A 24,090-nucleotide genomic window follows, 5' to 3' on the forward strand; every position below is an offset into this window, starting at 1 on the left:
TAGAAATACAGCAGTGCGGCTCTCGCACAGATGTTCATAACCATGGTGGTGGCCTTGCTGCGCCAGGCCCCGTTCGTTGTAGCTTGAGGCTCAGGCGAATCACGATTGGATGCGTGACACAGTAGGCAACCACCAACCGCGTTGGGAAAGAGCCGACAATGCAAACGAGGAGCTGCGCCTTTCCAGTTTTCAATCACCATAGAAGTGAAGGCCATACAATTTGCCTCCACCGGAAAATGGTGTTCATTGTGCTAAGGAGTTGGTAGCCTCGGTCGAGCGATTCAGCCGCTGAATATATATATCTAAGACCCGAACAAAAGAACGCCGCGAGGAAAGACGTAGGAGACATAAATTTTACCCACGACCGCAGGGGTTGGAAATCTCTCGTTGGGGTCCTTGAAGTGACGGAATAGCTAGGTCGACCTCCAGCTTTGATCTTTGATTTTAGACGAATCCAGGAAGTAACGCTACCAAAGGTAATGCTACATGTCCACCATTAAGGGCGATTCTGTTGCCAAAGTTCCCAGTCTCGGTGGCAGTTGCTGCAGAAGCGGTTTCGCTTGGAGTCTGGTTTGAATCAGATTCATCAATTGTTCCCCATCATTCCCAGTGAAGCACTCACCTCAGTGAAGGTCTGTCCGGCCGTCGCTGAAGCTGTCTCGACCGAAGAAGCCGTGGTTGACGTTGAAGATGTTGCCTCTGTGCTTTGAGGTGAACTAACCGAAGTGGACTCATGGATAGAGCTGCTGTTCGTTGCGGAAGTGGCATTGGCAGGGACTGGCGTTGCATCGAGCCCACACGCTGTTGCGGCCTCGGCGACACTGCCACCATAGTACTGCCAGATATCAAATTCGAGAGCACAATCGAGGCAAGCTTCGAGGGCAGTGGTAAAATTTGCTGTGTCGCAATATCCCTCCGTTCTACCAGCGACAATGACAGCTCCACTGTATCTTGTGTCAATTGAGCCAAAACGTAGATTTGATGCACGACCCACCAGTTCGTATGACAGTCGTATTCAGGCGTTCCAGGTTCTTGTCGCCGGTAAACGGGGAAAGAGACTGGATACATAAGAGAAGCTGAGACAGATACAACGGCCAGTGCCATCGCGGAAAGGTGAGAGTAACGCATTGTGTTGATCAAAGTGTGACAGACCAGACTGAAGATGCAAAGTCTGGAACTGGAAGGCACAGTTCTGGGCGAGAAGGCCACAGAGAGAGGGAGACGGCCCTTCCATATAAACATAGAGCGATATTGCCTCCATTCGTCTCATTTCCGGACCAACCTTAGGCGCTCCAAGCGAGGCACTGTCCCTCCATGAATTGGGGAAACCTTAACAATCAAAGCGGGTTTTTGCGAGAAACACAATCATCAGGCCCTGACAGGTTCAGAGACGAACAGTTGAACAGTTGGCCCCGAGTCAACGCTTGGCTGCACCATTGGTTTTGTTCCGTGAGACAAGTAGCCCGTCAAAGCCAAACGCCCAGCAAGGGCCAAGCACGCCGGCGCAACTTATCTTATCTGATTGCGTAATTTCGAGCCTGACAATCGACGATTTGTCTTTCCAAGTGTAAACGGAGGACAATATTTTGTCTGGCGACGCCCGATGTCGGCAGCTATCCTATCTGATTAGATTGGCAGTGGGCTTCGCTTGGACGTGGGCGATGTGCTTCTCTACTGGGCATGGCCATTGCTGTTTGCTTTGCTGGATTCTCAAGTCTCGCAAGCAGAGACAGTGTCGGGTGGGGGTCCCTCTTTCTGTCTCTTCCCCCAGCAAGCCACTCCTGTCGTAGGTTGGAGCGCTCGGGGAAATGGCTGGCTTCCTTGTGACCTGAATGAATTGGCTTGCACTATATCTTCCCTGCTCTCGTTGATGGTGGTGTGATTGAGGCGCAGTTCACTCCATTCTCTTGTCTGCAGAATCCGGTTTCGGTCCAAAGGAAAATCGACAAATAACTCGGTTCTTGCAGGTCAGCAAATTTTCACACTTCGCAGCGTTTGGGGATTGACAAAATGGTCCTCCTCACTTCTTTTCGGATCTTCTGCTGGGCTCTTGCGGCGAGTTACGCCCTTGCCCAAGATCATGGAGAAGAATATGAGAAAACAATGGGCCCAGTCGCCTTCCTGTGGCCGCCTGATCGTGAATGGGGTGCTGCTCAAGATAATACAGTCCCTTGTGGTTCGGCTGCATCGGTTGTGAACAGAACCGAATTTCCTTTGCGTAAGTCAATGTCAAGTCCAGAGTATGCATGCTCATTTGTGCAAGTCAACGGCCACATCGCGCTCGTCGCCCAAGACGAATCCTGGTCCATCCAAGTAGCGATCTCTCATAAAAACGGTGGGTGAACTAGCGACTCATCAATACTTCTTGTGTCGTAGCTTACAAACCGCCTAGATCCGACATCGAACGATGATTTTGAGACCGTGATTGCAGCCACGAGAATCCCAGAACTCAATGAGGGGCATCAGTGCTACCCGATTCCCAATCCATCGGCCGACATCGAGGCTCTCTCCAATGCAACATTGCAAATTCGATATACTTCGGACTTTGAAGACGACAGAAATGAGACGTACTATGCATGCGCGGATATTACTTACGTACCGACCAGCCAATTCACCTACCAAGTGCCATGCTTCAATGCCACTGTTGATGATTTCAACATTACTGATTCTGATCCTGATTCAACTTCTTCGGATTCGGCAGCTGGAGCAACCGCAACATCAGAAGCCACGGGAGATATGGAAGACACGGAATCATCGTCTTCAGGTTTGTCTGGAGGCGCGATTGCCGGTGTTGTTGTCGGGGTTGTGGTAGGAGTTGCTGCTTTCCTTGGTGTGATCTTTTTCATGTGGCGTCGCAGCCAGCGGAAGCGTCGACTTCGTCAACAGGAGGCTTCCCTGAGGAATGTGAAATGGGAAGACCATCATCAAGGGAGCGGACCGGGATCGCAGGCTTCAGGCGGTGATATTGCCCTCAGGAAGCTTTAGTCAGATGAAGGTGTTCGGAATCTGGGAGCATAGTTTCCAAAGAGGACGGGAATTTCGTACGGGATTGTCGACCGACGGTTGATGGAAAGTGGGAACTCCATTTCGACACATTCCAACGTTGATAGCACTCGACTTTATCACAATGATCGATAATTCATGATTCGCGCACGAAAGGAGATCAAAAGTGGATTTCTCGACCATCGCGACGACCCTGAAGCCACCAGCATATGCCAAGGCGCTAGCAAGCAAAGCCTCCATCCGGATTAGGCTAGACTCATTTTCAACGCAAACTCAGCCTTGTCAGCACATCAGCGGGGGCTCCTGTTGGAAGATGCCTTGAGAGAAGTGCAATACTCCGTTCTCATACAATCCATGCTCATCTGATCGCCTATAATGTACATCCTGACATCCTCATATCCTGCGTTGCTGTCTCATAAACCAATGGGGTATCTCATGCACCGATTCCAGTCCCAGCTGTCCCTGTCCTAGCTGTCCCCGTCCCCATTCCCTATCCCAATGAATGCTGTACCCATGTCCCCCGAGACCGACCAATGCATCGCTCCATCCATAATACAACATTTCACCAATCTATCCCTTCATCCTTAACATTCTCCAATGTTTCCAAAACTGGCAGAATCTGGGCCTCGTCATTCGCAAGAGCGGCCCTCTGTCTTGTTCGTGAGTAGAAAACAGGGCAATCCTTGCTATCACACCGTATTTCTTCATGCCACCCAAATCCCGAGCAAGAGCGACAGACCTTTGCGAGTTGCGCCGCTTTTCTCTCCGCTTTCATGAGCCTCGACCGTAGTTCTAGCATACTCTGCCAAGGTTGCTGAGAGCAAGTATCGCACAACGGGGCCGGAGTGTCTAATCGTTCGCGACAGACAAGACAAGTCGATGATTTCATGTATGACTCCAGAGTCTTTTGGGACCTCGTTCCGTTCTTTCCATCTGTACCGAGCCCAGCGTCCACTCTCCTGATACGTTGGTATTTCGGCATTTCGTCATACCATTGACGGACATTGGCTCCCACCAGGTTGAAGATACGTTCAAGAGGTGGGATGATGTTCTTTGAAATGTAGTATTCCGCATCGAGCTCCGAGTGCGCGTCATTGAGCAAGACATCTGGCGCCACGCAACGGTCGATCAACCTCGCACCTGGTCCGCCGGTGACAACCACATAAGGTACTCGTTCTCCGTATTGAGGCTCAAGTCTTGGATCCTCCATCATTTTTCGAGCGCTAATAAGTGCACCAGGAGGTGGCGGTTTTTTGTCACTGTAAGTCCCGAGCTTGACTTCTCTAGCAAAGCAGAAATCCTGGATCGAGACCCTGCCTTGCATGATTTTGGCACATTGAGCCTGGAAGAAAGCCTTGACTTGACTTAGGTCAGAGGTACGGAATAGCAGTTTCAATGCGGTCTCCTCAATCTTCTGTTCGGCTGGAGTGCCGTCTCGGCGGACAGTCTCGATTCCTTTGGCGTCAAAGTCCGGTACAGTCTGCTTTCGGCTTTCGTACTTGAACCCGACATATCTTTTCTTCGCAAGCAAAACACATGGATGATAGACCTTCTCGAACTTCAACTTGACCGGTCTAGGATTCATCTTCGTAATCGTGTCGGCAATCTCTTCGCCTATGTCGAATGCTTGCTCTCTTGTCCGACCTTTGAGGTAGACAAAGAGGCTGTCGGTATCGCCATATACCACTTCCGCGCCCCATCGCTCAACCGAGTGGATCAGGGCAATGGCCTTTTCGAGAGTTTCACGACCCGTCTGTACGATGCTGTCCGCGATCTCAGAGCATGGCATTCTTCCGGAGAATGACGCTGATGTATAGCCGTATGTGACATTAGCTATAAGCTTGAGGGCAAGTTGTCTGTTATTCAACAGCCTCTGCAACATCTTGTCGTCCGTATCCACCTTCATGCCACTCTTGACCATGACTCTTGTCTCGAGGATCTCGCTCAGCATTTTTGCCAGCAGGGACTTTCGGATCTCAGGCTTGGCGTACATGATCCCATTCGGCGCAATGTTGATGTAATCCTTGAGCAGCTCTAACAATCTGGGTTCCCGATGATAGTTTGTGAAGCCCATTTTGTTGGCACCTCGCCAGCTGACGACTCGCCCAAGGAAAGTTGAGTAGCAATAATTGTAGGCTATCATGACGCTGGGATAAAGGGACTGAAAGTCGAGCACCAGTAATGGGCTAGTATAGAAGTCGCTTTGGGGCTCCATTACCAGTGGCAAGCATTCTAACGCATTCTGACCCCCGACTTGTCTGCGACTGGGCGATACCAGCATAAAGTTCTCCGGCTTTGCTATGCGAAACATCAAGGACTCTACCTTGAATTGTGAACCTCGCGATATGACCGAGAACCAGTCAACACCCAACAACCGGGCTTGTTCACTTGTTCGTGAGATCAGCTCATTAGCTTCGAGAATTTCAATGTCGATCTGTACTCTCGAAGAGAAATACTCGATGACTTTTGCCTGATCGTGAGGATTCCTGCTTTGATACCATCTCGTCAGGTCGGCAAAGCTGTAATGAGGTATTCTTTGATGTAGCAAGTGATAGACAACGTTTTCCATAGTGTAGCCAAGCAGGTTCAGTTCGCCACGCATGGCCCTCCAGATATTGATGGTATGCCGACCGGTGACGCGAACTGTCGAGGTGTGGTTGAAGCCCCAGCGGTCATCTTCCTTTCCAAATCTCCCGTGAGATTGAGACTTCATTCTGGACAGCTCATCACAATAGTTGAGGTCATACTTGATCCGTGCTCTTTCAATGAGGTAACCCCACGAGCTATTGTGCACTTCGTAGCCGGTCAGAACATCAGGATCATAGTACCTCACAATGTCGACAAATCTCGTGAGAACGTCAAGTTCGGTAGCTTCTTCTTCAACATGATACGGGACATTACGAGCAATCCTTTTGGCTGTCTGCTCATCACCGGCAACAGCAAGAATTCCCACATGCAACCCGTTCTTGCTTACATTGGTGTCATCACCCTCATAGTCAGTCTGTGCACACCAGAATATGCACGCAATGGCATCTTCATCAGGGTTTGGAGCAAGAGAACCTCGAGTGTTAACATGGACTTCCAAGCTCATCACATTCATATACTGAGTTTCATGTTGTACGCTGGTGCTGGGCTGCTTTTGAGAGTATTTGAAGCCGTACTCGTTCTTCTGCGTCGGGCCATCAATCTGCGAAAGGGCCCTGCCTCGCGCCCCGATTTTGCCAGGTTCATTCACCTCAACTTTTGCCTCGTTTTCTTCTTGCAACCAGGAGAGTACATCAACTTTTCGAGGAGGAGCGGCAGCTATGACCCACTCAGAAATAGTGCAACGTTTGCGTCTTTGATTATCGCGAACCTGTTCCGCTGTAAAATCTAGTAGTGAGGGAGGCTTTCGGCCGAATGTTGCTAAGGACGTTCCGGAGGCATCAAAGTCAGGTAAATAGGGCACCGTTGCACTTTCAAGCTTGAACTCGCGACCGGCGTATGCTCTAACCTGGTTAGGGACATCTTCCTCATTGCTATAATATGCTTCTTGGTAGATCACGTCCGGTAGACCGTTCTGGTACATGGTCGATTCGACCTGTTTGAAAGTTGGTGGGCGAGGCTGATATAATTGCAAACTTCTCTTTTCCTGCATCTTTGGGAGACCTTTGAGGCTGAAATCGAGAAAATTGGATGACCTAGTACTCGGACCTATGGTAAGAGGCATTTGGATATGTCCGGACGCAGTAGATACAGACTTTGCAGGGGTCTTGAGCATCGCAGGAGAAATTAGAGGCTCAACAGTCGAGCCCTTTGGCACGTTCTGCGAAGCACCACTTTTCTGGCTTAGTCGGAGCACGGTAGCAGGATCAGCGGGATCCTTTACCGTGGGGAAGGATAAGGTTGATTGTTGCGAGAGAATTGGAGATATTGGTACATCCACAGATGCGGCCTTTGATTTTTTCTGTCGGTCCATAACTGAAAGACGATCGACGGCAGGCTGAGGTAATAGGATAGTACGCATCTCTTCCTCTGTTGGTTCCGCACCTGATCCGAGCTCGTCATTTTCATTAGATAAATCAGAGTCCTCATCCGAGGCCCAGAAGTCGACGTCGGGTAGAATATTCCCGCAATCAATCAAATGCTTCTGTCTTTTCCTGGGTTCGAATGTTGGCGCCTCTCCAAACCGTGCTCTCTTGGTGCGATTTGTGACTTCAGCATGACCATTCAAATATTGTTCTGGTACTTCAAATGCATCCTCATCAAAGTGTTCCCTGTCACCCGCAGGACGAATACCGAATTGCTCGTACTCGGACGAGCTGATAGGAGATGAGACTGGCCTGTCGGCAGCTTTGGCATTACCGTCGCTATGGCTGTTTGTTTGTTGTGACCGGTCAGATGATCCTTCCTGTGACTCGTCTCCATCCAAGCTTAGGCCTGAGCCATCCCCAAACTTTGCCGATCGAGACTGATCAGTAACAACCTGGCTATGCCTGTCTTGCGCAGCGTTGTCGCCATTGAGACCGTCACTCGGAATTGTTGACTGGAGATTGCGGATTCTGTCTGGATACAAGTCGTCAATACTCTCCAGTGCTGTGCGAACAGTGCCTTCGAGAGATCCGTGTTTTACAAAGGTGTTGAAAGAGACTTTTCGCTTATCGCCCTTTTCAGACTCCTCGGCTGCGAGCTGGGCCACCTTCTGACGGTATTCATGTTCATGGATCCAGCCCCCAGCAGCTGTGTTCCTTGGATCCGCTGACATGGATATTAGAACCTCAGGAGGGAAGGGGCTGCTATTCGGGTCCTTGAGTCCCATTCTAATCTTTCTGCGTCGAGTTTCATCCCTCCAAAGCCCAGCCATGCTCTGAACCAGTTTGGCATCTGCTGGGATAGGATGAATGCGCTCGATAAAGTCATGGTGTAAGGTTCGAGCGTGGACGTCTCTGCGGTTCAAAATATCCTTGACGTGCACATCCACCTCGAGCGTACAGTGGCTCTGTTTAGGTAGTTGGGTATCATCGGAAATGTCCACGAAAGGAATTGAAAGATCGTGCCATTGTTGCATTGGATTTGTCAAATCGGCATATTTTGGAACGGGTGCACGAAACTTGACTTTCCGGCAGTCGATATAGCCACACCCATAAAGATTGTAGTCGCACATCCATTGCGCCAGATATTGCATGTGACTTTCGTATGGCTGCAACACTCTTTTCATGACTGCTCCCTCCCGCAACAAATCGGCCAACCTCGTCATATGCAGCGGATTCAGCAGATAAATCTTGAGGTAGAACTTGTATCCGACATGAAAGCCATAGAACGGAATGCCCTTGACCAAAGAGATGTGGGCAACATATCGATGCTTTCCTTCGTAAATGTTCTTGCGGTAGCTCACCGCCAAAGCGTGATCGATGGCGAGGTGCAGGGTACGAATGGCCACATTAACATCCTCTGGAGCTAGACTGCCGCTGTACTCGATATAGGTATATTGAAGCGCGCCATGGACGTGCATCAACACCTTTTGCCCGGTCGGAGTTGCTCCAAAGACGCGAATGACTGAAACTCGAGGTCTGTCATTGCGATTCTCACTGCCAGTGCCGAGAGGTACAGGAGGATCCAACCCGTCAGCTGGGACAGCTTGGTAGTGATCCACGCAGTTGAGGCGGATTCGGAAGATGTCCATGAGCGCAGGGAGGTAATCGACGCGTCTTTCTCATATTGGCGGCGTTTTGTCGCGTAAATTTTCGAAGGGGACAAAGTTCCTAGACATTATGAAGAAGAATTTGCATTTCCAAAAGGGCTCACTGAGCGTCGTGGCATGGCAAGGGAGAAGTAACTGTTTACAAAGTGGGGGGTATTGACATGCGGCGCAAATCGCCGAGGCTGCGCGAGGCTGTGATGCAGCCTTGTCATTCGATTTTTCGCCTCTTGACTGACCATCTTGAACTTGCGACTGCACTTTCACATCGCAACCCAAATAACATCAATTCCTTGTTTCCGTCGGCTACGCCTCCTACAATTATCGAACCAGCTACCAAAAAATGGCGCAGCAAAACAAAAAACCTCCCGGTCCAGACCAGTCCCGCAATGAATACATCCCCTCCTTCATCTCAAAGCGTCCCTTCTGGGCCGAAACCACACATTCCGACGCCGACTACCTCGAACACCAACGGTTACAATCCGCTCCCAAAGATACTCTCGATAAAGCAAAATGGTACGACCGAGGCAAGAAACAAGGGCCCGCGGCCACGAAATTCCGCAAAGGCGCATGTGAGAACTGCGGCGCCATGACTCACAAGACAAAAGAATGTCTAGGCCGGCCGAGGAAACAGGGCGCGAGGTGGACTGGCAAGGATATTCAAGCTGACGAGGTTGTTGAGGACGTGCAATTAGGATGGGATGCCAAAAGGGACCGCTGGAACGGGTACGACAGTCGAGAGTACAGTGCCGTTGTCAAAGAATACGAAGAGCTCGAAGCCATCAAGCGCGCGGCGGCAGGCCAAAAGGAAGATGGCAACGGCACCGCTACTCCGGATTCATCTGACGCCCGGTACGGTGAAGAAACAGACATGGGCCGTTCTCAACCAACCTCGACGCGTCAACTCCGCCTGCGTGAAGATACAGCAAACTACCTGAAAAACCTCGATCTTGATTCCGCCCGCTACGATCCAAAGACGCGCTCCATGGATAAATCGGCCGCAGAGATTGCAGAAGGTGCCGATGCAGATGAAGGCTTCGTCCGCCCAGCGGCTACGAACGACGACGCCGCCGAATTCGAGCGGGCGCAACGTTACGCATGGGAAACGCAGGAGAACAATCCGAACCCGTCCCAAATGAAGAAGTTACATTTACAGGCAAATCCAACCGAGGGCGAAATCCTACGCAAGAAGCAAACGCAAGAGGCAGCGGAGAAGAAGGCGGCTGCTCGGAAAGCTCTGCTAGAGAAATACGGCGGGAACGAATATCTCTCGACAGAAAGCGGCGACCAACAACACCCGACCAAAAGAGTCAAGCACCACAATGTCATTGCCAGCGAGCGGTACGTGGAGTACGACGAATCAGGACACATCAAAGGAGCTGAACGCACGGTCGCGCGCTCCAAATACCCCGAAGATATCTTCCAGAACAACCACACGTCGGTATGGGGCTCGTGGTGGAAGGACTTCAAGTGGGGCTACGCGTGCTGTCATTCCACGGTGAAGAATAGCTATTGCACGGGCGAAGAGGGACGGCTGGCATGGGAGGCAAGCGAGGGGATGAGGACGGGCCAGTCGCTATTGCAGATCGAAGAAAAAGACAACGGCGACAGCGAGACAAGCACGGGACAGAGAGGATCCGCGGTAGAAAGGAATGAAGACGCAAACACTACTGCATCCTACACATCTGCAACCGACAGAACGGAAGCCGTTCAGGACGACGAAGGCCAAGGAAGACCACGTCTCGAACAAGACGGCCGAGACGTCCGAGAGCGCCAGAAGGAAGTCGACGAAGCAGAAACCGGTACGGCCGCCAGCGCCAGAGAGAAGGCGAAGGCGAAAGCGACGCAAACGTCGACGCACACTACAAGTACCAAAAAGCGCACGTTGCAAGAACTCCAGTCCGGCATCTCAGAGGAGGAACTCGAATCGTTCAAGCGCAATCGCATGGCCGCCGACGATCCCATGGCCAAATTGCTGGGCAAGGACGAGTTGATTGAGTTGGAATGAATTGAAATGAAACGATCGGAAGTGATGGCTACCAATGCAAGTGCATAAGACCTGGAAGAAAAGAAGGAATTGGTCATTCGGTCTGTCGGTCGGACGGTTGACACTCGCGACATTCTCAAATTGATCCATCCATCCATCGTCAACAAGCGTCACGATGTACCGAGTCATTTATTATATGGTGCTACTGTACAGAGTGCAGAGAGTGCCAGGAAGCTATGCTTCTATCTACCTAGAAACCTAGGTATCTAATTAGGAGGCAAGGGACAGACAGCTCTGGACCTGCCTGCCTATGTACCTACTTACCTATGCCGCATCCCGGGAGCCATCCACCTACGATTCATAATTTAGAAGAATGTCTTTTGTCTAGCGTTCAAGCGATCGTTATCGAGCAGTGTTGAAGGACATACACAGTTCTCGAGGATGGGCACCAATAGGATGTAGGTAACATCGCAAGAGCATGCGAACGACGTAAGGATGCAGCAAGGAACGGACGAACCTATCAAACATATGAATGCTCCTCCTATTCGTTTCTATGCGCATAGATATTCCATGCCACCTACGCCCTTGATGCCCTGCCTGACAGGTGCCTATTCCCCCCTATCAATCCACACAAAGCGCCCGCCAAAATGCGAGTCAAGCAGTCTTTGACCGCACCCCACATACGCCTCCACGCATTCCCTTGCTTTCTTCTCTTCCCATTTGTCCATTCCCTGTCGTGCCCTGTAGCACCACTTGCACTCGGCGCACCGCCCGTGGCACTGTCCCCGCTGGGCAGAGAAAGCAAGGTGGATTCGATGAGTGCAGCAGTGCGAGGCATTCGTGGGTGGTATGTGGGAATGCCTCTCAGGATCGGGGAAGTGAAGGCAGGAGAAAATTCCGTCTCACTTCTTGGATGGAGCTGAGCTGGCGAAGTCAACGTTTCATTGCTGGTCCGACCATTCCTTCGCACCGTTGGTGATACTGCAGAGCCGCCGCTCTGGAGGATGGAATTTTCAAGGTTTGTCGTCTCACAGGCCTTGTCTATTTCCCTCATGGCCTGCTCAATCGCGCTGGACTCTCTCAATCGACCCATGGGGTGCAACTCAAGATTACGGGAACCGATACCATGACCGCTGGCACGAGGGCCAAACCTCCCTCTCACTAATGTACCGTCATCTGCTCGAGCAAGTGGGCCAGGGATATTGGCCCTGTAGACTCCACGAGGTAGAGATGCCCGAGGGTTTGTAGAGGTTGCGCGTGGGGTTTCGACAATCGCCGACATGCCTATCGCAGCCAATGTTCGCTCAAAGAGCTCGACTGAATTTGAGGGACCAATAGATTGGTTCTGCTCAGACGCCCTAGGGGAACCCTCGGAGTTAGGGCTAGCTGTAGCTAGCTCATCGCTTCCGTCAAACGTACGCCTCCAAATGCGGCTCCAGAATGACAGTCTGTTTGTTGGCTGCCGCTGTACCAGCCGGAGGAGTGTCGCCTGCTCGGTGCCGAATGGCGGCAAGCCAGGCGGTGTTGAAACCCTGACTGGTGGTGATTTTGAAGGGTTGATTGGAAAAGAGGGACACCAGTCGCCTCTATGGAGGTTCTCTTCAGAGCAGGTGGAACTGGTAGAATTGCGTAATATGATGTCCTGCCTCAGGACGGAGTCTAGATCGTTGACTGAAAACGAGCGATGACGGTATATCCCGACTGAAGACTGCACGCTTTCGCGAGCTGAGTTGGACCTGTCAGGATGGATCGAATTGAGGGACGCTCTGTGTTCAATTATAGGATTAAGCTGCGGCGCTGGCCATTTGCTGTGCGATGTGGAATGCCTACTGAGAGGACTCCGAGAAGAGGAAGGAAGGCTCCAGGCTGAAGGAAGATTCGGCGCATTATCCGGAACTATTTCTGCTGTCCAAGGTAGACTTTCACCTGAACGAACAGGTTCAGCATTATATATCGAATCGTCTGGGATCGACTCATCCGATGAAGCTTGTTCAGGTCTCAACGACGGCACCGATCGTATCCGGCGGACAAACTTTGGAACCGTGGCCCGGGGGCGATTCAAGATGGATACCTCAACCATGGCTTTGTGTTGAAATCTAGTTCAATGCCGCAGCCGACCTTGTAGGGTTTCCATGCGAGCGAAGCCGCCGTGCCCACGAGGGCAGTGTATGTAAATGGACCCGAACCGGCAGGGAATGCAAAAAGAATGTGTATCGTAAGCGATTGATGACTTTTGGCAGTGTGAAAAAGGTAGAGATAGAACATAGTTAACGATTGCTGGGTCGCGGAGAGCTCAAGAAAAGGACCTCGGAAGGCGACATGCTGAAGGAGGCAGCTGCGACGGGACTGCAACTGTTTGGAGAGGGCCGAGACTGCAGTCGCTGAGGATGCAGGCCTAGCATTACCATGTAGAGTTTTTCCTGAAGCCTTATTGCTTAGGTATACCAGACATCAATTGACCAATTGCAAAGTATTGCCGAAGAAATGCACAACATACTCCTTCCCAATGCTCGTTTCCTCTATTGATACAAGTTCCAAAATTCGAAATGCATAGCACAGGCCTTAGTGCCAGAGCAAGAGAGAAACGGTCCAAACTTTGGCGGAGTGTAGACCATCAATAGTGTTGGTGTTGGTCGTTGATATGTCATAACGGTCATTAAAAAAGACATCAGCGAGAATCCGCCGTTTCCATCGGCGTTGAGGGCATATCCTTCTGAGAGAGACGTTGCTGAAGATCTTTCTTCAGGCTCTTGATGATGCCTTCTAGGCGGCGTCGTTCTTCTTGCTCAGCCTGGGACACTGTTAGACACTATCCTCATGCGCGACCGCAGTCACTGGTTCATCTTACTTTGAGGACTTTGAGATTCTCTGCTCGAGTCTCGCGCATCATTTTCTTGAATTCGTTCTTCAAAACCATTGTAGATGTCGTTTCAGTGGGCGACGAAACCTTAGCACCAAGCCCTTTAACTTTCTCTTCGTTCAGTTGTGACTCGAGCGCTTCGCAGTGCTGTTGCAATGCGTCGACCTTCTCTTCAAGCCGCTCCCGCTCTTTTTCATCGTCAATGCTTTGCCTCGTCATGACTTCGTACTCTTCAATGGTCTCTTTCAGCTCCCTCTGGAGAGCGGCGACCTTGTTCTGCAGCTCGGCACTTACTGCGTCTTTCGCCTCATGCTCCCTTCTCAGGGCGTTCACTTGACTTTCAAGCTCGTTGTTTCGCACATTCAGGCCGTCAATTTCCTTCTGGATGGCCGGATTCATGGACACATCGGCCGCCCGCTGAGCCCGCGTTCCATAAGCGCCATCAAGTTCAGCTTTCACCACGGTCAGCTCAGTCTGCGCTCGGACCACTTCAGATTCGAGCTCTTGCATCTCCATACGGAGTTTCGAGAGTTCTGATTCTGCTTGGGCCTTTGCACCACTCAGTGCCTCCATTTGCCTGCGGAGATCATTGGTCACTTCCTCGTGCGCCGCCTGAGCCTGAGCGTGATTTGTCGCAAGGTTTGCTGCTTCCATGGACTGAGATTCCAAGTCCCTCCGTGTTTGCTGCATCTCTGACAGCAGCCGGCTATGCTCCTCTTGTTTGGCCTGTAACTCGGCCAGAAACTTTTCTTCCGTCTCTTTCCGGGCGGTGCGTTCAAGCTCAACGGCTTTGCTCTCATCAGCACCTCGTTCATGTTCCAAGAGAACGCTTTGTTGCTTCGCAAGATCCAGTTCCTCCATGAGCAAATTGATTTGGTCACGCGAATGCTGAGCTTCTTGTTCGCCAATTGTTTGAGAGCGTTTTGACTCTTCCAGCTCTGCCACCAATTCGTGGATTTTGGCATCACGCTGAGCATCGGACTTGCTGTTGAGTTCTCGTTGCTGTTGGATTTGGCGCGTCAAGATATCCTTCTGTTCGACGAGGGTCTCCACACGTTTGTTCAATCGCTCGATGACAGAAGAAGAGAAAGCCAACTGCGATTGGAGATCCTTGCCTCGGGGTTCATCCTGCAGTAGCACAGGGCTATGACCGACAGAGTTTGTCCTTTCCAGCATGTCATGTAGTCGGAGATTGACATCCTCAAGTTGTTCTTCGGTATCAAAGATTGACTGCTGAACAGCTGCATTAGATCGAGCTTGGGCAGCTTCCATCGCGTCCAAGCCCTGCGACATGTATCCAAGGTATGCTTGGATTTGTGCATCCACGCCCCCTGTCATGTGGTCGTCGGTAGGCTGAGGAGGTGGATCGAAATGTTCCTGCAAACTCGCTTGGGTGATCATCAGATGTAGGCGGTGATTCAGTTCTTGCAGGCGGCTCACAACACCGTCAATAGCCCGGGATCCAGCTCTGCTCTTGTTCAATCTGTGCGGAATCTGTCCAAATTCTGTGACATAGTCTGGGACCTGGTAGAGACTCCGTTCATCAAAATCATCCCTAGCATCCAGTGCAGAACCTCGCCCGTTCGGCTGACTAGTCATACTTTCTGGACTTCGGGGCAGCTCATTCCTGCGAATATTCTTCTTCAGACCTCTGTGTGTCATCTGCAGAATACCAGCTGTGTGCTGCAGAACGCGTCTATCGATATGTTGAAGCCGATTTTCCAGCTGGGATAGCTCGCGCGAGAGTTCGTCCACCTTTTTCATACTTGCAGCGTATTCATCGTCGGCACGGTGGACCGCCTCGTCGCCACCACGTCTGCTCCCAAGGATGCTGCGTCGCGATTTTTTGGGTGAAGCTGCCGCGTCTGGGGATTCGCGAACCGAATATAGACGATTGAGGGACTGGGCGGCATCTCGCAGTTTGCTTTCCAGCGCCAGCTTCCTTCTCGTTGTGTCAATTTTCCCTCTCAAGAAGGCCCTCTCTTTTTTCAGCTGCTCCACCTCCTCAAATGACAGCACCTCGAATTCTCTGCTGTCACTAATTGCTGTCTCGGTCAACAGGTGCATCGCCACAGGGTCATTGATGTTTAGAAGTGTTGAGTTTCGAGGGGCGCTCTGGGTTGGCTATTCCGTCTCAGCACCTCGACTCAGCTCGGGAGAAAGAATCGAATTCACCTACCTGCGCAAAACGCGCCGGGGGGGTCTCCTGCTCTTCAAATGGGCCTCGCAGTGCCCCCGACATGAAGTTGTGCCCCTGGCCGCTGCCAATTGCTGGCGAGTCATCGACGGGCCCTGCACCGCTGTAGACAGAGCTGGGAACATAGCGGCTGCGGCCACCGTCGACGCTGTCGGCCGAGGATTCCCTCATGCCATACTTGAAAGCCTGCATTGTGCGTCGTGTTTTTTGTTGCGACGACTCCTAGAATCCCTCCTCTTTACTAGGTGCAGATATCCAATAGCTTCCAAACACCCAATGCTACGGAAGAGAGGTGATAGATGTCGCTGAGAAACGCTGCTTAGAGCTGAGCATGTTGTATAACTATATTCGGTGCCGAAGGATCATGGGTGCTAGTTGTGAGGAAGCGGAGCAGGGAGAAGAACAACGGCAAGAGCAGCAGAGGCCTGAGGCAGGCGGCTTTCAGGAACGTAAAAACGGTTGTGCACAACCAGGACAGAACACGCGCCCAGTCTTTTGATATCTTCTCAGGGAGAGCCAGAACTCAGGGGAGCAGGGGTGCGTGCATGCGATGGGGGGAGCTGAAATGGGTCAGAGACGCGCCTAAAGCCTAAGCCATCGCAGAGCCCTCGAGGCTTGTTTAGGTCTAGTAAGGCGGGTAGCGACCCAGTCACTAGGCAGGGAGCCCTAACAAGTACAGTACATACTGTAGGAGCCCTAGGCGCTCAACGAGGCGAGGCCACCACGTAAGAAGGTCGCCTAACGGGAGCCAATCGTACCGGGGCTGAAGCCACGCGGACAGGCAATGCCGGGTAGGAGCTGGGGGCCCACCAGGGCCCCTTGTTTGTTGATCTTGGCGGTGACTTGGAATGCTGTTTGGGGGGTTCCCTAGGGGCTGCTGTAGGCTTCCTTACCTAAGTAGAGATTCGAGAAGGCTAATTAGAGGGCGAATTAAAGGAGCTACAAGCTACTATTAGCGAAGGCAATTAATGTACCCTGTACCTGAAAATCTCTTTGTGGCCCGAGTACCTGTATAGACTATGACGGAGTACTGCTTGAAGAGTGATCTTCCTCCACGATGGAAGCATTCAGCACAGAGTACTCTGGACCCCGTACTCGTAACTTCCACGTAATCGAGGAATATTCTTCAACAAGTAGATGCGCTTGAGAAATTGGCTACCAACTCAGCACGCTGGTCCTTGCTGGGTCTGGGTCAATTTCCTCAATGCGCCCATCAATCACCTCAACCCGGTAGTCCTTCGTCTCCCCAAGCAGAAAATACACCCTGGCATGCTTGAGATCGTCCAACATCCCCCTGATTCGATCTGTGAGATCCTTCCACACTCGATAGAGAGGTCAAATATCCTGCAGCCTCGCGGCGCCAGCCTTGCATCCCGTGTAGAGGTCACGAGCTCCTTAATATGCAGCCCGGCTAATACTGTATGCGGTTCGGCCCCGGGGCTAGCCGTATTGCGGCAGATTCGTATCGCAAGATTGCATTGTGAATCCATCGGCAACGAATGGTCAATGAATAAGCAAGAACTTCCACCCTCTCTTCTTGATAACGATTGACATCCATAGAATCTGCCGTCTTGCCTGGACATTCTGATACCTGAAGGCCACGACAGCCGCCCATGAGGGCCTTGTCTTTGATCCTCCATAGCTGATGCATCGACTGCCTCAAAGGGGTTCTGTCCTATCCCGACGTTGGCGCGTGACCTTGAGTGTCGGCTATCGAGGTCGGGAGTTCAGCATTGCGGAAGATCTAAAACGACCAGCATGGGCAAACTCGGGCAGTCGAGCATCTCGCACCGAGAGGCTGTCAGCGGCGAAGGCAGCTCGTCTCTCGACTCTCCAGGTCCGTCAATTGAAGACCACCGTCAAGCCCCTGATCCATCAACCCGGACATTATCACGGATCTCGACGACCTCCACCGTCGAATATAAAGTATATAAACGACGCTTCTTCGGCCTGGCCCAATTAGTCCTGCTGAACATTGTAGTCTCTTGGGACTGGATCGCATTTGCTCCCGTGTCCAAAACTTCAGCCAAGTACTTCGACACCTCGGAGACCAACATCAACTGGGTCTCGACAGCGTTTCTCTTTGCCTTTTGCGTAACAACACCACCTACCTTCTATGTCCTCCACAAGTATGGCACAAAGACTGCCATTATCATAGCCGCCTCCTTGGTGCTGGTCGGAAACTGGATCAAATATGGCGCGACACGGGCAAACAACTTCGGCGGCGTCATGGTCGGCCAACTGATCATCGGCTTCGCGCAACCCTTCGTCCTGTCTTCTCCCACGAGCTATTCCAACCTCTGGTTCAGTGCGGCCGGCCGCACCACCGCCACTGCCTTGGCCTCCTTATCCAACCCCTTCGGCGCAGCACTGGGTCAACTCATCTCACCCTTCTGGGCGGACGAACCGCGCGAGATCCCCAACATGATCCTGTACATCTCCATCATCTCCTCGGTGGCGAGCGTACCGGCTTTCTTCATCCCGTCGAGACCGCCCTCGCCACCTTCGGCCGGTTCAGTACCGGACCACATGGACCGCACCTCTCTGCGCAAGGATTTCCACACGCTCTCCCGCTCGCCGGAATTCTACCTCCTCTTCCTCCCATTCATATTCTACGTGGGATTCTTCAACGCCTTCTCAGCGCTGCTCAATCAGATCCTTGAGCCTTACGGCTTCAGCGAAACCAACGCCGGCATCGCCGGCGCAATCTTGATCGTGGTCGGGCTCGTCTGCGCGGCCATCTCGAGCCCGATCATCGACAAGTACAAGTTTTACCTCGCTTACGTCAAGATCGCCGTGCCAGTGTTGGCAATCGGCTACTTGATCGTCATCTGGGCGCCGCAGTCCCGTTCTCTGGCGTACGTCTTCGTCGTCTGTGCCCTTCTCGGGGCTGCGAGCTTCGGCCTCGTCCCCGTGGCGTTGGAGTTCCTCGTCGAGATTCACTACCCTCTGGGCCCCGAATTGGGAAGCAGTCTCTGCTGGTGCGGCGGACAGCTTTTGGGCGGGATATTCATTGTCATCATGAACGCGTTGAAGGCCGGTCCGTATGCGGATCCGCCGAAGAATATGAAAAGGGCTTTGATCTTCCAAGCCGTGTTGGCCGTGTTGGTGATGCCGACTCCGTTGTGCCTTGGGTTATTCGGTCGCCAGGGACGTGTGAGAAGGAAGAGGTGGGAAGCAGATCGCAGTACGCCAGACGAGGTGGTGCAGGGCTATGTGGACAGAGTGGAAGATGACGAACAGATTCTCCACGTACAGGATGCCAGATTTGCCTGAGAAGTCCTGAGAACCGAGCGAGGTCGTCGAGAAACATATATATGTCGATGAAGGAAATGCAGAAGAGAACGGAATATATGGAGGCTGACGGCGTTTATACTATAGGGACATATTTTACAATGACAGCCGGTTTCATCGTGAATAGCAAGAAAGCGATTACTTTAGAAACAATAATACTCAAAGCCACAGGCCATGGCCCTTCAGGGAGGCGGCCCATTAAAGGGCCTCCTCCTACATACCTCAATATGCACTGGGTTAAAGCTTCCAAGCGAGCCTCTCCCTTCATTGGTCACAGAAGTCAATCTTGCATCCAACCCTTCACATGAGGCTGGCTGAATGAAGGAAGCGTTCTGGAATAGGAAAGTGTTGACATGGGACGGCACAGCCGGTGGAGCGCATTGGATGGCTTGGCTTGACAACTGCAGGGGGGACACTCAGCCAGCCATGTTTCGCCTTGACAGCAGACCATGCACCCAAGATGGCGGCGTCGACAAAACGAAATATCCAAGCCAAACCCAGGATAGCTGAAAGTCTCTCTCAATTCGCCAATCCATTGGGAGAAAGAGAAGGACAGAGAAACGGAAGGCATGAACAGGAACAGCTCCTAGACTAGTCCGTGAGATGAGAACAACTCTTCGGTCTTTGATGCAATGATAAGTATATACAAGGCGTGTTGACTATGTATGAGCACACGTCGATACAGGAGGTGACCAGTATCTCCACACAAGTCCCAAGGGCTGTACGCGCAGGAGCTGGGGAAATCTTTCTCTGTCCAGCCGAAGCATTTTACGTGAGCCTTGCTGTGAGAAAGGTTTGTCCCTTGCTTTGAAGTCGTTGGTCGAGTTCAAAATTCGTTCGATCTCGATGGCCGCTAGCGAGAAAAGGTCTATTTCAGCTGCTTGAAGAGCTTGGGTGCGGCGCACTGCGTTGCGCAGTGTTGGAGATGGAAAACTATTGCTGCCGGTCAGTTGCTGTGTCCTTTCGCTGTGACATTGCCAGTCTCGTGGGGATAGCCCAGGGAGCAAGCGGAGGAAGACGTACACTCTTCAACACAGTTTTCCTTGGGGCCCTTGTGGTCGGGATCCTCCTCCTGTTGCGTGACACGCTCAACGCATTCGTCGAAGTGGTGCTTGTATCCCACACATTGAGCGGATCGGGCACAGTCTGCTTTTTGTTAATCTTCCCAGACATTCTTACGCAGATTATAGTAAGGCAGCTCTAGTTCTGCTCTTCACGTCGCAATAGAAGGTGTAAACGTACCTTCTTCCAGCTTTGGCTTAGGATCCACAGGTTCCTCTTCCTCTTCTTCCTCTTCCTCATCTCCGTCTTCACCTCCTTCCTCCTCGCCTTCCTTTGTGTCCTCAGTACCTTCTTCTTCTTCGTTGCTTCCCTCGCTGCCCTCACTTGACTGTTCGTTGTCGTCGGCTGGAGCTTCGGCTTGGACCTCCTGTACGAAGGAGACGGAGCTCAGAAGGTCGGAAAAGAAATCGGCGATTCCCATCGTGAGAGTTCGGAGTGGAGTTAAGGATCCGGTGGAATTGATGTATTATACTGGTAAGAGAGTACCGGAAGGGAGGGAGGCCACCCTAGAAACTTGAGGATGTAGTGGTTGTCTCGCAGAGTGTCGAGAAACCGCAGCGTTGTGGAAAGAGTCCCAATATTCAATGTTCCTGACGAAGCTCGAGCTTCGGCGGAAAATTACCAGGCCCCTGATTGGTCAACTAGCTCTCAGACGCCAAGCCATCCTTGTCAACGCCGACCAACTCCTCTCAAGTCTCATTCACGCATTATTATTATTACTCAGAAGCACTCCGAAGTTCAAAATGTATGATGTTGGAAGCTAAGATACACAAAGGCAACCTTAACTTCGCGTGAGGCTGGCCTCAGATCTCCAGATGAATGAAGGAACGCTTTGCGTCTAGGTAGAACACTCCACTACATGCCCCTCAACAACCAAGTGGTTAGCCAGATCTCCCTGCCATTGGATTTTAGTCCCGAGTCAGTGATAACCTCCGGTCCAACTCAGCCTGGATGCTCTGCTGCTGGGTCTCTTCGTACCCAGGGGGGGCATCACTCGGTGCCTGGGCTTCGTGTGCCGGTGGTCCCTCTCTCCTCAGTTCGGGAGCCGCACGACTCCTCACCACAGCAGGGGAACCCACATCCTCATTGATCGCACTGGATTCGTTCGGAGCTATTCGATCTTGCCCCGACTCGTGATATGAGGGCAACTGGTCAAGATGGACATTGTCCAGGTTCACGTTGCCCAAGAAGTTATCTTGGCGCGAGCCCGTGACGTTGTTCTCCCTCGCCGCGGACACGACTTGCTGAAGTCGTTCTTTAATCTGCTCAAAAGTTGAATGAAAATCAGGTGCTCCGCCTTCTTTGAATGTCAACTTGAGTTCAACGGCAGCTTGCGTTGCCGGGATATTGCCGCCGGGAACCGGTTGGAGAATCGCCTGCCATGCATTCGGACCAAACCAGGGAACGGTAAGGTGCGTGTCGTGCAGATTGAGAAGCGGTGCAGAGAAGGACTTGAACTCCGAGGTAGATTTCTCTGGAAGATACACTATCTGTGTGTCGTCAGAAACGACTTGGTCGGGAAAGATGTTCGTTCCATGTCTTACCCTCTGATTAGTCAAATAGACGATGCCAGAGCTGCAATGGATTGCCAAAGGATTATTTCCCGGATATGTCGATGGTGTGGTGATAGCGAGACTAATTCTTGGCGTTGACTTGTGGATGATCCTTTCTGATGGCAACGGGACAAAGCCTCCTTTGCCATCTAGCATAACCCAACTTGACATCATTAGCTCAGACATTGTAGTGAGCAACGTATGTGAGGGCATACTTGATGGACATGGTTCGTTTTGCGTGTCGGGGATTCTTCTATAACAACGAGAGACGTGTATCAAATGTGCCTTCTCTGCCGGAGGACACGTCTGCTTCAAACACGACGACAAGGACAACCGGTGTGGCCGGGGAAGATCAAGTTGCATTCATGGTGGACAACAGCAGGCTGAGACAATCATGTGTCAGCTCTTCAAGTAATACGAGTGATAGTGGTGACAGTAAAGGCCGCGTGAAGTGTGAGTGATCATGTGTGAACAGCAAGAGCCAGCGAGAGCGGCTTCTCATTGTGAAGTGCGGGACAGTGGCAGGTGGCACATCAAGCAGCGCCAAATTTTGGGAAAACTTGCTCGTACGTCACCTCCGCATCGGGACAAGTGCGACGCCGCCCTAACAAGCACACTTGGACTGCCGCCTGCTAAGTATATGTCGCCTGCGCCCATCCTCGCCGCAATGACCTCGCAAAACATCACACATGATCGAGAATGCGAGTTCACATATGAACATATCTGGGAGATTGCTACCTGTAAACCCTCATGCGATCGGCAGCACCATCCACTTCGCACCCTTCTATTCCGCAGCGGAACGTCTCCTTCGGAAGCCCAACCCAGATGAAATGGTTGTATCTCCATCAAAGAAGACATCGTCGATCACACGCAATTTCCAAGAAACATCGTGAGGGTCCGGTTCAAAAATGGGGGACCTTCAGAACATAATGCGGTGGGCCCAATAGACATGTCTCAAACGTCATGAGACTCGCAGACGCAGTTCATTCTGGGGGTCACAGCGCCCAGGTACAACAGGATAAAACACCTTTCGCCGTATGGGAGTCACGACAGAGTCTCCAGATACCGCCTGGATTGGAAGTATGGGTCACTATGGTGGAGTGAAATACAACCTAGGGACAGTTCTGTTGCAGAAAGCATCGAGTCACAAGACCCACCGCGGGATCTGGTAACGGTAAGGAAAATTTCCGATCATGATTAGACGACAAGCTTCAGATCATTCAATAAATCCGACATGCCAACCTTGTGTCTCGACGCGAGATTTTCTCATCCAAAGATGCCCCCGATTTTGATTTTGAGTGTATGCTCCTTTCCGTTTCCCGCATGGCCGGCAGTCCGCTGATCGGGATTCGAGCATGATCAATATTGAACAAAAAAGAAACAGCCGTCGTTGGCAGCGCCAGCCTAGGTCTCATGATGACCAAAAGTGCAAGCATATGTATATTCGTACATCGTGTTCCTTCCACCCCTATGCTTTCGCCTGCCATGTCTTTGCCTCAGATGCTACAGTTTCTGGTATTACTTCTGCCAATGTTGGGGCGGAAAGCTTCCAACTCAGAGTCTGCTGGGCTCTGCCTGATCTGAACACTGCATTGGTACCCCACAGAACAGCTCCGTGAGACGTCACTTTGTTGGCCTCGTCAACGTCGATCGTAAATTCTACCTTCGGGCTTTTGAGCAAGCCTTGCTCATGTGCTGCTGAAGCAACACGTTGGCATACTTCGCCGAAAGTCTGAGCCACAGTCAGCACATCGCTTTTGATACATGCGGAAAGTTTACATGCCATGACGCCAGGACCTGGGAGATAGAGTCCCTCTTCGTTCCAAACATGGGACTTGCCGTCGACAGCAGCTTGCGCCAACAACAAGAACAGGTCACCAAGATCGCGAATGTGGATGTTGCTCCATTGATTGAGACCGTTCAACAAGCGAAATCCCTGGCCATATTTCAACGTTGCTCGGGCAATTTCTGGCACCTGGACGCTCCTTTGATTCCCAGGTCCAGCTCCCTGGCCGTAAATCAAGGGACCAACAATCAAAGCAGTTCGTATAACGGACGGATCTTGAGCCACAATGAGATTGTCCACCTGTCGTGACGGATTGTCTCGAATGAAGGCAAGGATCTTTTGAGAGTCTTTCACATCATCATACACTTCGTCTGATGGCTCGCCATATCGACCTTCCTTGATCTCAGGGATTGCAAAGAGGGAAGCTCCTGATATCTGGATCCAGTATGCTGCCTCATTCTCAGCCAGGATCCATCCACCTTTCCTGATGGAAACTTACATTTTGAGTCGGTGCCTTTACTGGCGAGGCCTTTAGCGATGGCTTGTGCGCTTCTAAGATGATTTGTACTTGCCAGATCTAATGAGAAGGTCATCAATACTATCGATACAAATCGAGATGCAAAGGACTCACGCAAGACTATGTCCGCCCGACGGCTTTCTTCCTCGACCAG

General features: G+C 51.6%; 10 protein-coding genes across 10 annotated transcripts; 3 read left to right on the forward strand and 7 right to left on the reverse strand.

The window, feature by feature from the left end:
* Positions 1 to 444: 444 nt before the first annotated feature.
* A1O5_05756 (uncharacterized protein) lies at positions 445 to 1,104 on the reverse strand (the record flags this gene model as incomplete). Its single annotated transcript, XM_007746355.1, has 3 exons — positions 445 to 567; positions 623 to 944; positions 995 to 1,104. 3 exons carry the CDS (start codon positions 1,102 to 1,104, stop codon positions 445 to 447), a joined length of 555 nt encoding a protein of 184 aa, XP_007744545.1.
* Positions 1,105 to 2,010: 906 nt separating this feature from the next.
* On the forward strand, positions 2,011 to 2,985 carry A1O5_05757 (uncharacterized protein; the record flags this gene model as incomplete). The annotated part of the gene is made up of 3 exons (XM_007746356.1): positions 2,011 to 2,218; positions 2,264 to 2,335; positions 2,393 to 2,985. 3 exons carry the CDS (start codon positions 2,011 to 2,013, stop codon positions 2,983 to 2,985), a joined length of 873 nt encoding a protein of 290 aa, XP_007744546.1.
* Positions 2,986 to 3,565: 580 nt separating this feature from the next.
* A1O5_05758 (DNA polymerase zeta subunit) lies at positions 3,566 to 8,665 on the reverse strand (the record flags this gene model as incomplete). The annotated part of the gene is made up of 1 exon (XM_007746357.1): positions 3,566 to 8,665. One exon carries the CDS (start codon positions 8,663 to 8,665, stop codon positions 3,566 to 3,568), a length of 5,100 nt encoding a protein of 1,699 aa, XP_007744547.1.
* Positions 8,666 to 9,023: 358 nt separating this feature from the next.
* Positions 9,024 to 10,688, forward strand: A1O5_05759 (uncharacterized protein; the record flags this gene model as incomplete). The annotated part of the gene is made up of 1 exon (XM_007746358.1): positions 9,024 to 10,688. The coding sequence occupies one exon, from the start codon at positions 9,024 to 9,026 to the stop codon at positions 10,686 to 10,688; it is 1,665 nt and encodes a 554-aa protein (XP_007744548.1).
* Positions 10,689 to 11,244: 556 nt separating this feature from the next.
* A1O5_05760 (uncharacterized protein) lies at positions 11,245 to 12,747 on the reverse strand (the record flags this gene model as incomplete). The annotated part of the gene is made up of 1 exon (XM_007746359.1): positions 11,245 to 12,747. One exon carries the CDS (start codon positions 12,745 to 12,747, stop codon positions 11,245 to 11,247), a length of 1,503 nt encoding a protein of 500 aa, XP_007744549.1.
* A 759-nt stretch (positions 12,748 to 13,506) lies between these two features.
* A1O5_05761 (uncharacterized protein) lies at positions 13,507 to 15,594 on the reverse strand (the record flags this gene model as incomplete). The annotated part of the gene is made up of 1 exon (XM_007746360.1): positions 13,507 to 15,594. The coding sequence occupies one exon, from the start codon at positions 15,592 to 15,594 to the stop codon at positions 13,507 to 13,509; it is 2,088 nt and encodes a 695-aa protein (XP_007744550.1).
* Positions 15,595 to 17,482: 1,888 nt separating this feature from the next.
* On the forward strand, positions 17,483 to 19,000 carry A1O5_05762 (uncharacterized protein; the record flags this gene model as incomplete). Its single annotated transcript, XM_007746361.1, has 1 exon — positions 17,483 to 19,000. One exon carries the CDS (start codon positions 17,483 to 17,485, stop codon positions 18,998 to 19,000), a length of 1,518 nt encoding a protein of 505 aa, XP_007744551.1.
* An 886-nt stretch (positions 19,001 to 19,886) lies between these two features.
* On the reverse strand, positions 19,887 to 20,501 carry A1O5_05763 (ubiquinol-cytochrome c reductase subunit 6; the record flags this gene model as incomplete). The annotated part of the gene is made up of 3 exons (XM_007746362.1): positions 19,887 to 19,951; positions 20,042 to 20,164; positions 20,261 to 20,501. 3 exons carry the CDS (start codon positions 20,499 to 20,501, stop codon positions 19,887 to 19,889), a joined length of 429 nt encoding a protein of 142 aa, XP_007744552.1.
* Positions 20,502 to 20,988: 487 nt separating this feature from the next.
* On the reverse strand, positions 20,989 to 21,807 carry A1O5_05764 (uncharacterized protein; the record flags this gene model as incomplete). The annotated part of the gene is made up of 2 exons (XM_007746363.1): positions 20,989 to 21,570; positions 21,625 to 21,807. The coding sequence occupies 2 exons, from the start codon at positions 21,805 to 21,807 to the stop codon at positions 20,989 to 20,991; spliced, it is 765 nt and encodes a 254-aa protein (XP_007744553.1).
* Positions 21,808 to 23,101: 1,294 nt separating this feature from the next.
* On the reverse strand, positions 23,102 to 24,012 carry A1O5_05765 (uncharacterized protein; the record flags this gene model as incomplete). The annotated part of the gene is made up of 2 exons (XM_007746364.1): positions 23,102 to 23,868; positions 23,919 to 24,012. 2 exons carry the CDS (start codon positions 24,010 to 24,012, stop codon positions 23,102 to 23,104), a joined length of 861 nt encoding a protein of 286 aa, XP_007744554.1.
* Between the last annotated feature and the right edge of the window lie 78 nt (positions 24,013 to 24,090).

This window comes from Cladophialophora psammophila, assembly GCF_000585535.1.
Source record: "Cladophialophora psammophila CBS 110553 chromosome Unknown aczJe-supercont1.8, whole genome shotgun sequence".
Classification (NCBI taxonomy): Eukaryota; Fungi; Ascomycota; class Eurotiomycetes; order Chaetothyriales; family Herpotrichiellaceae; genus Cladophialophora; species Cladophialophora psammophila.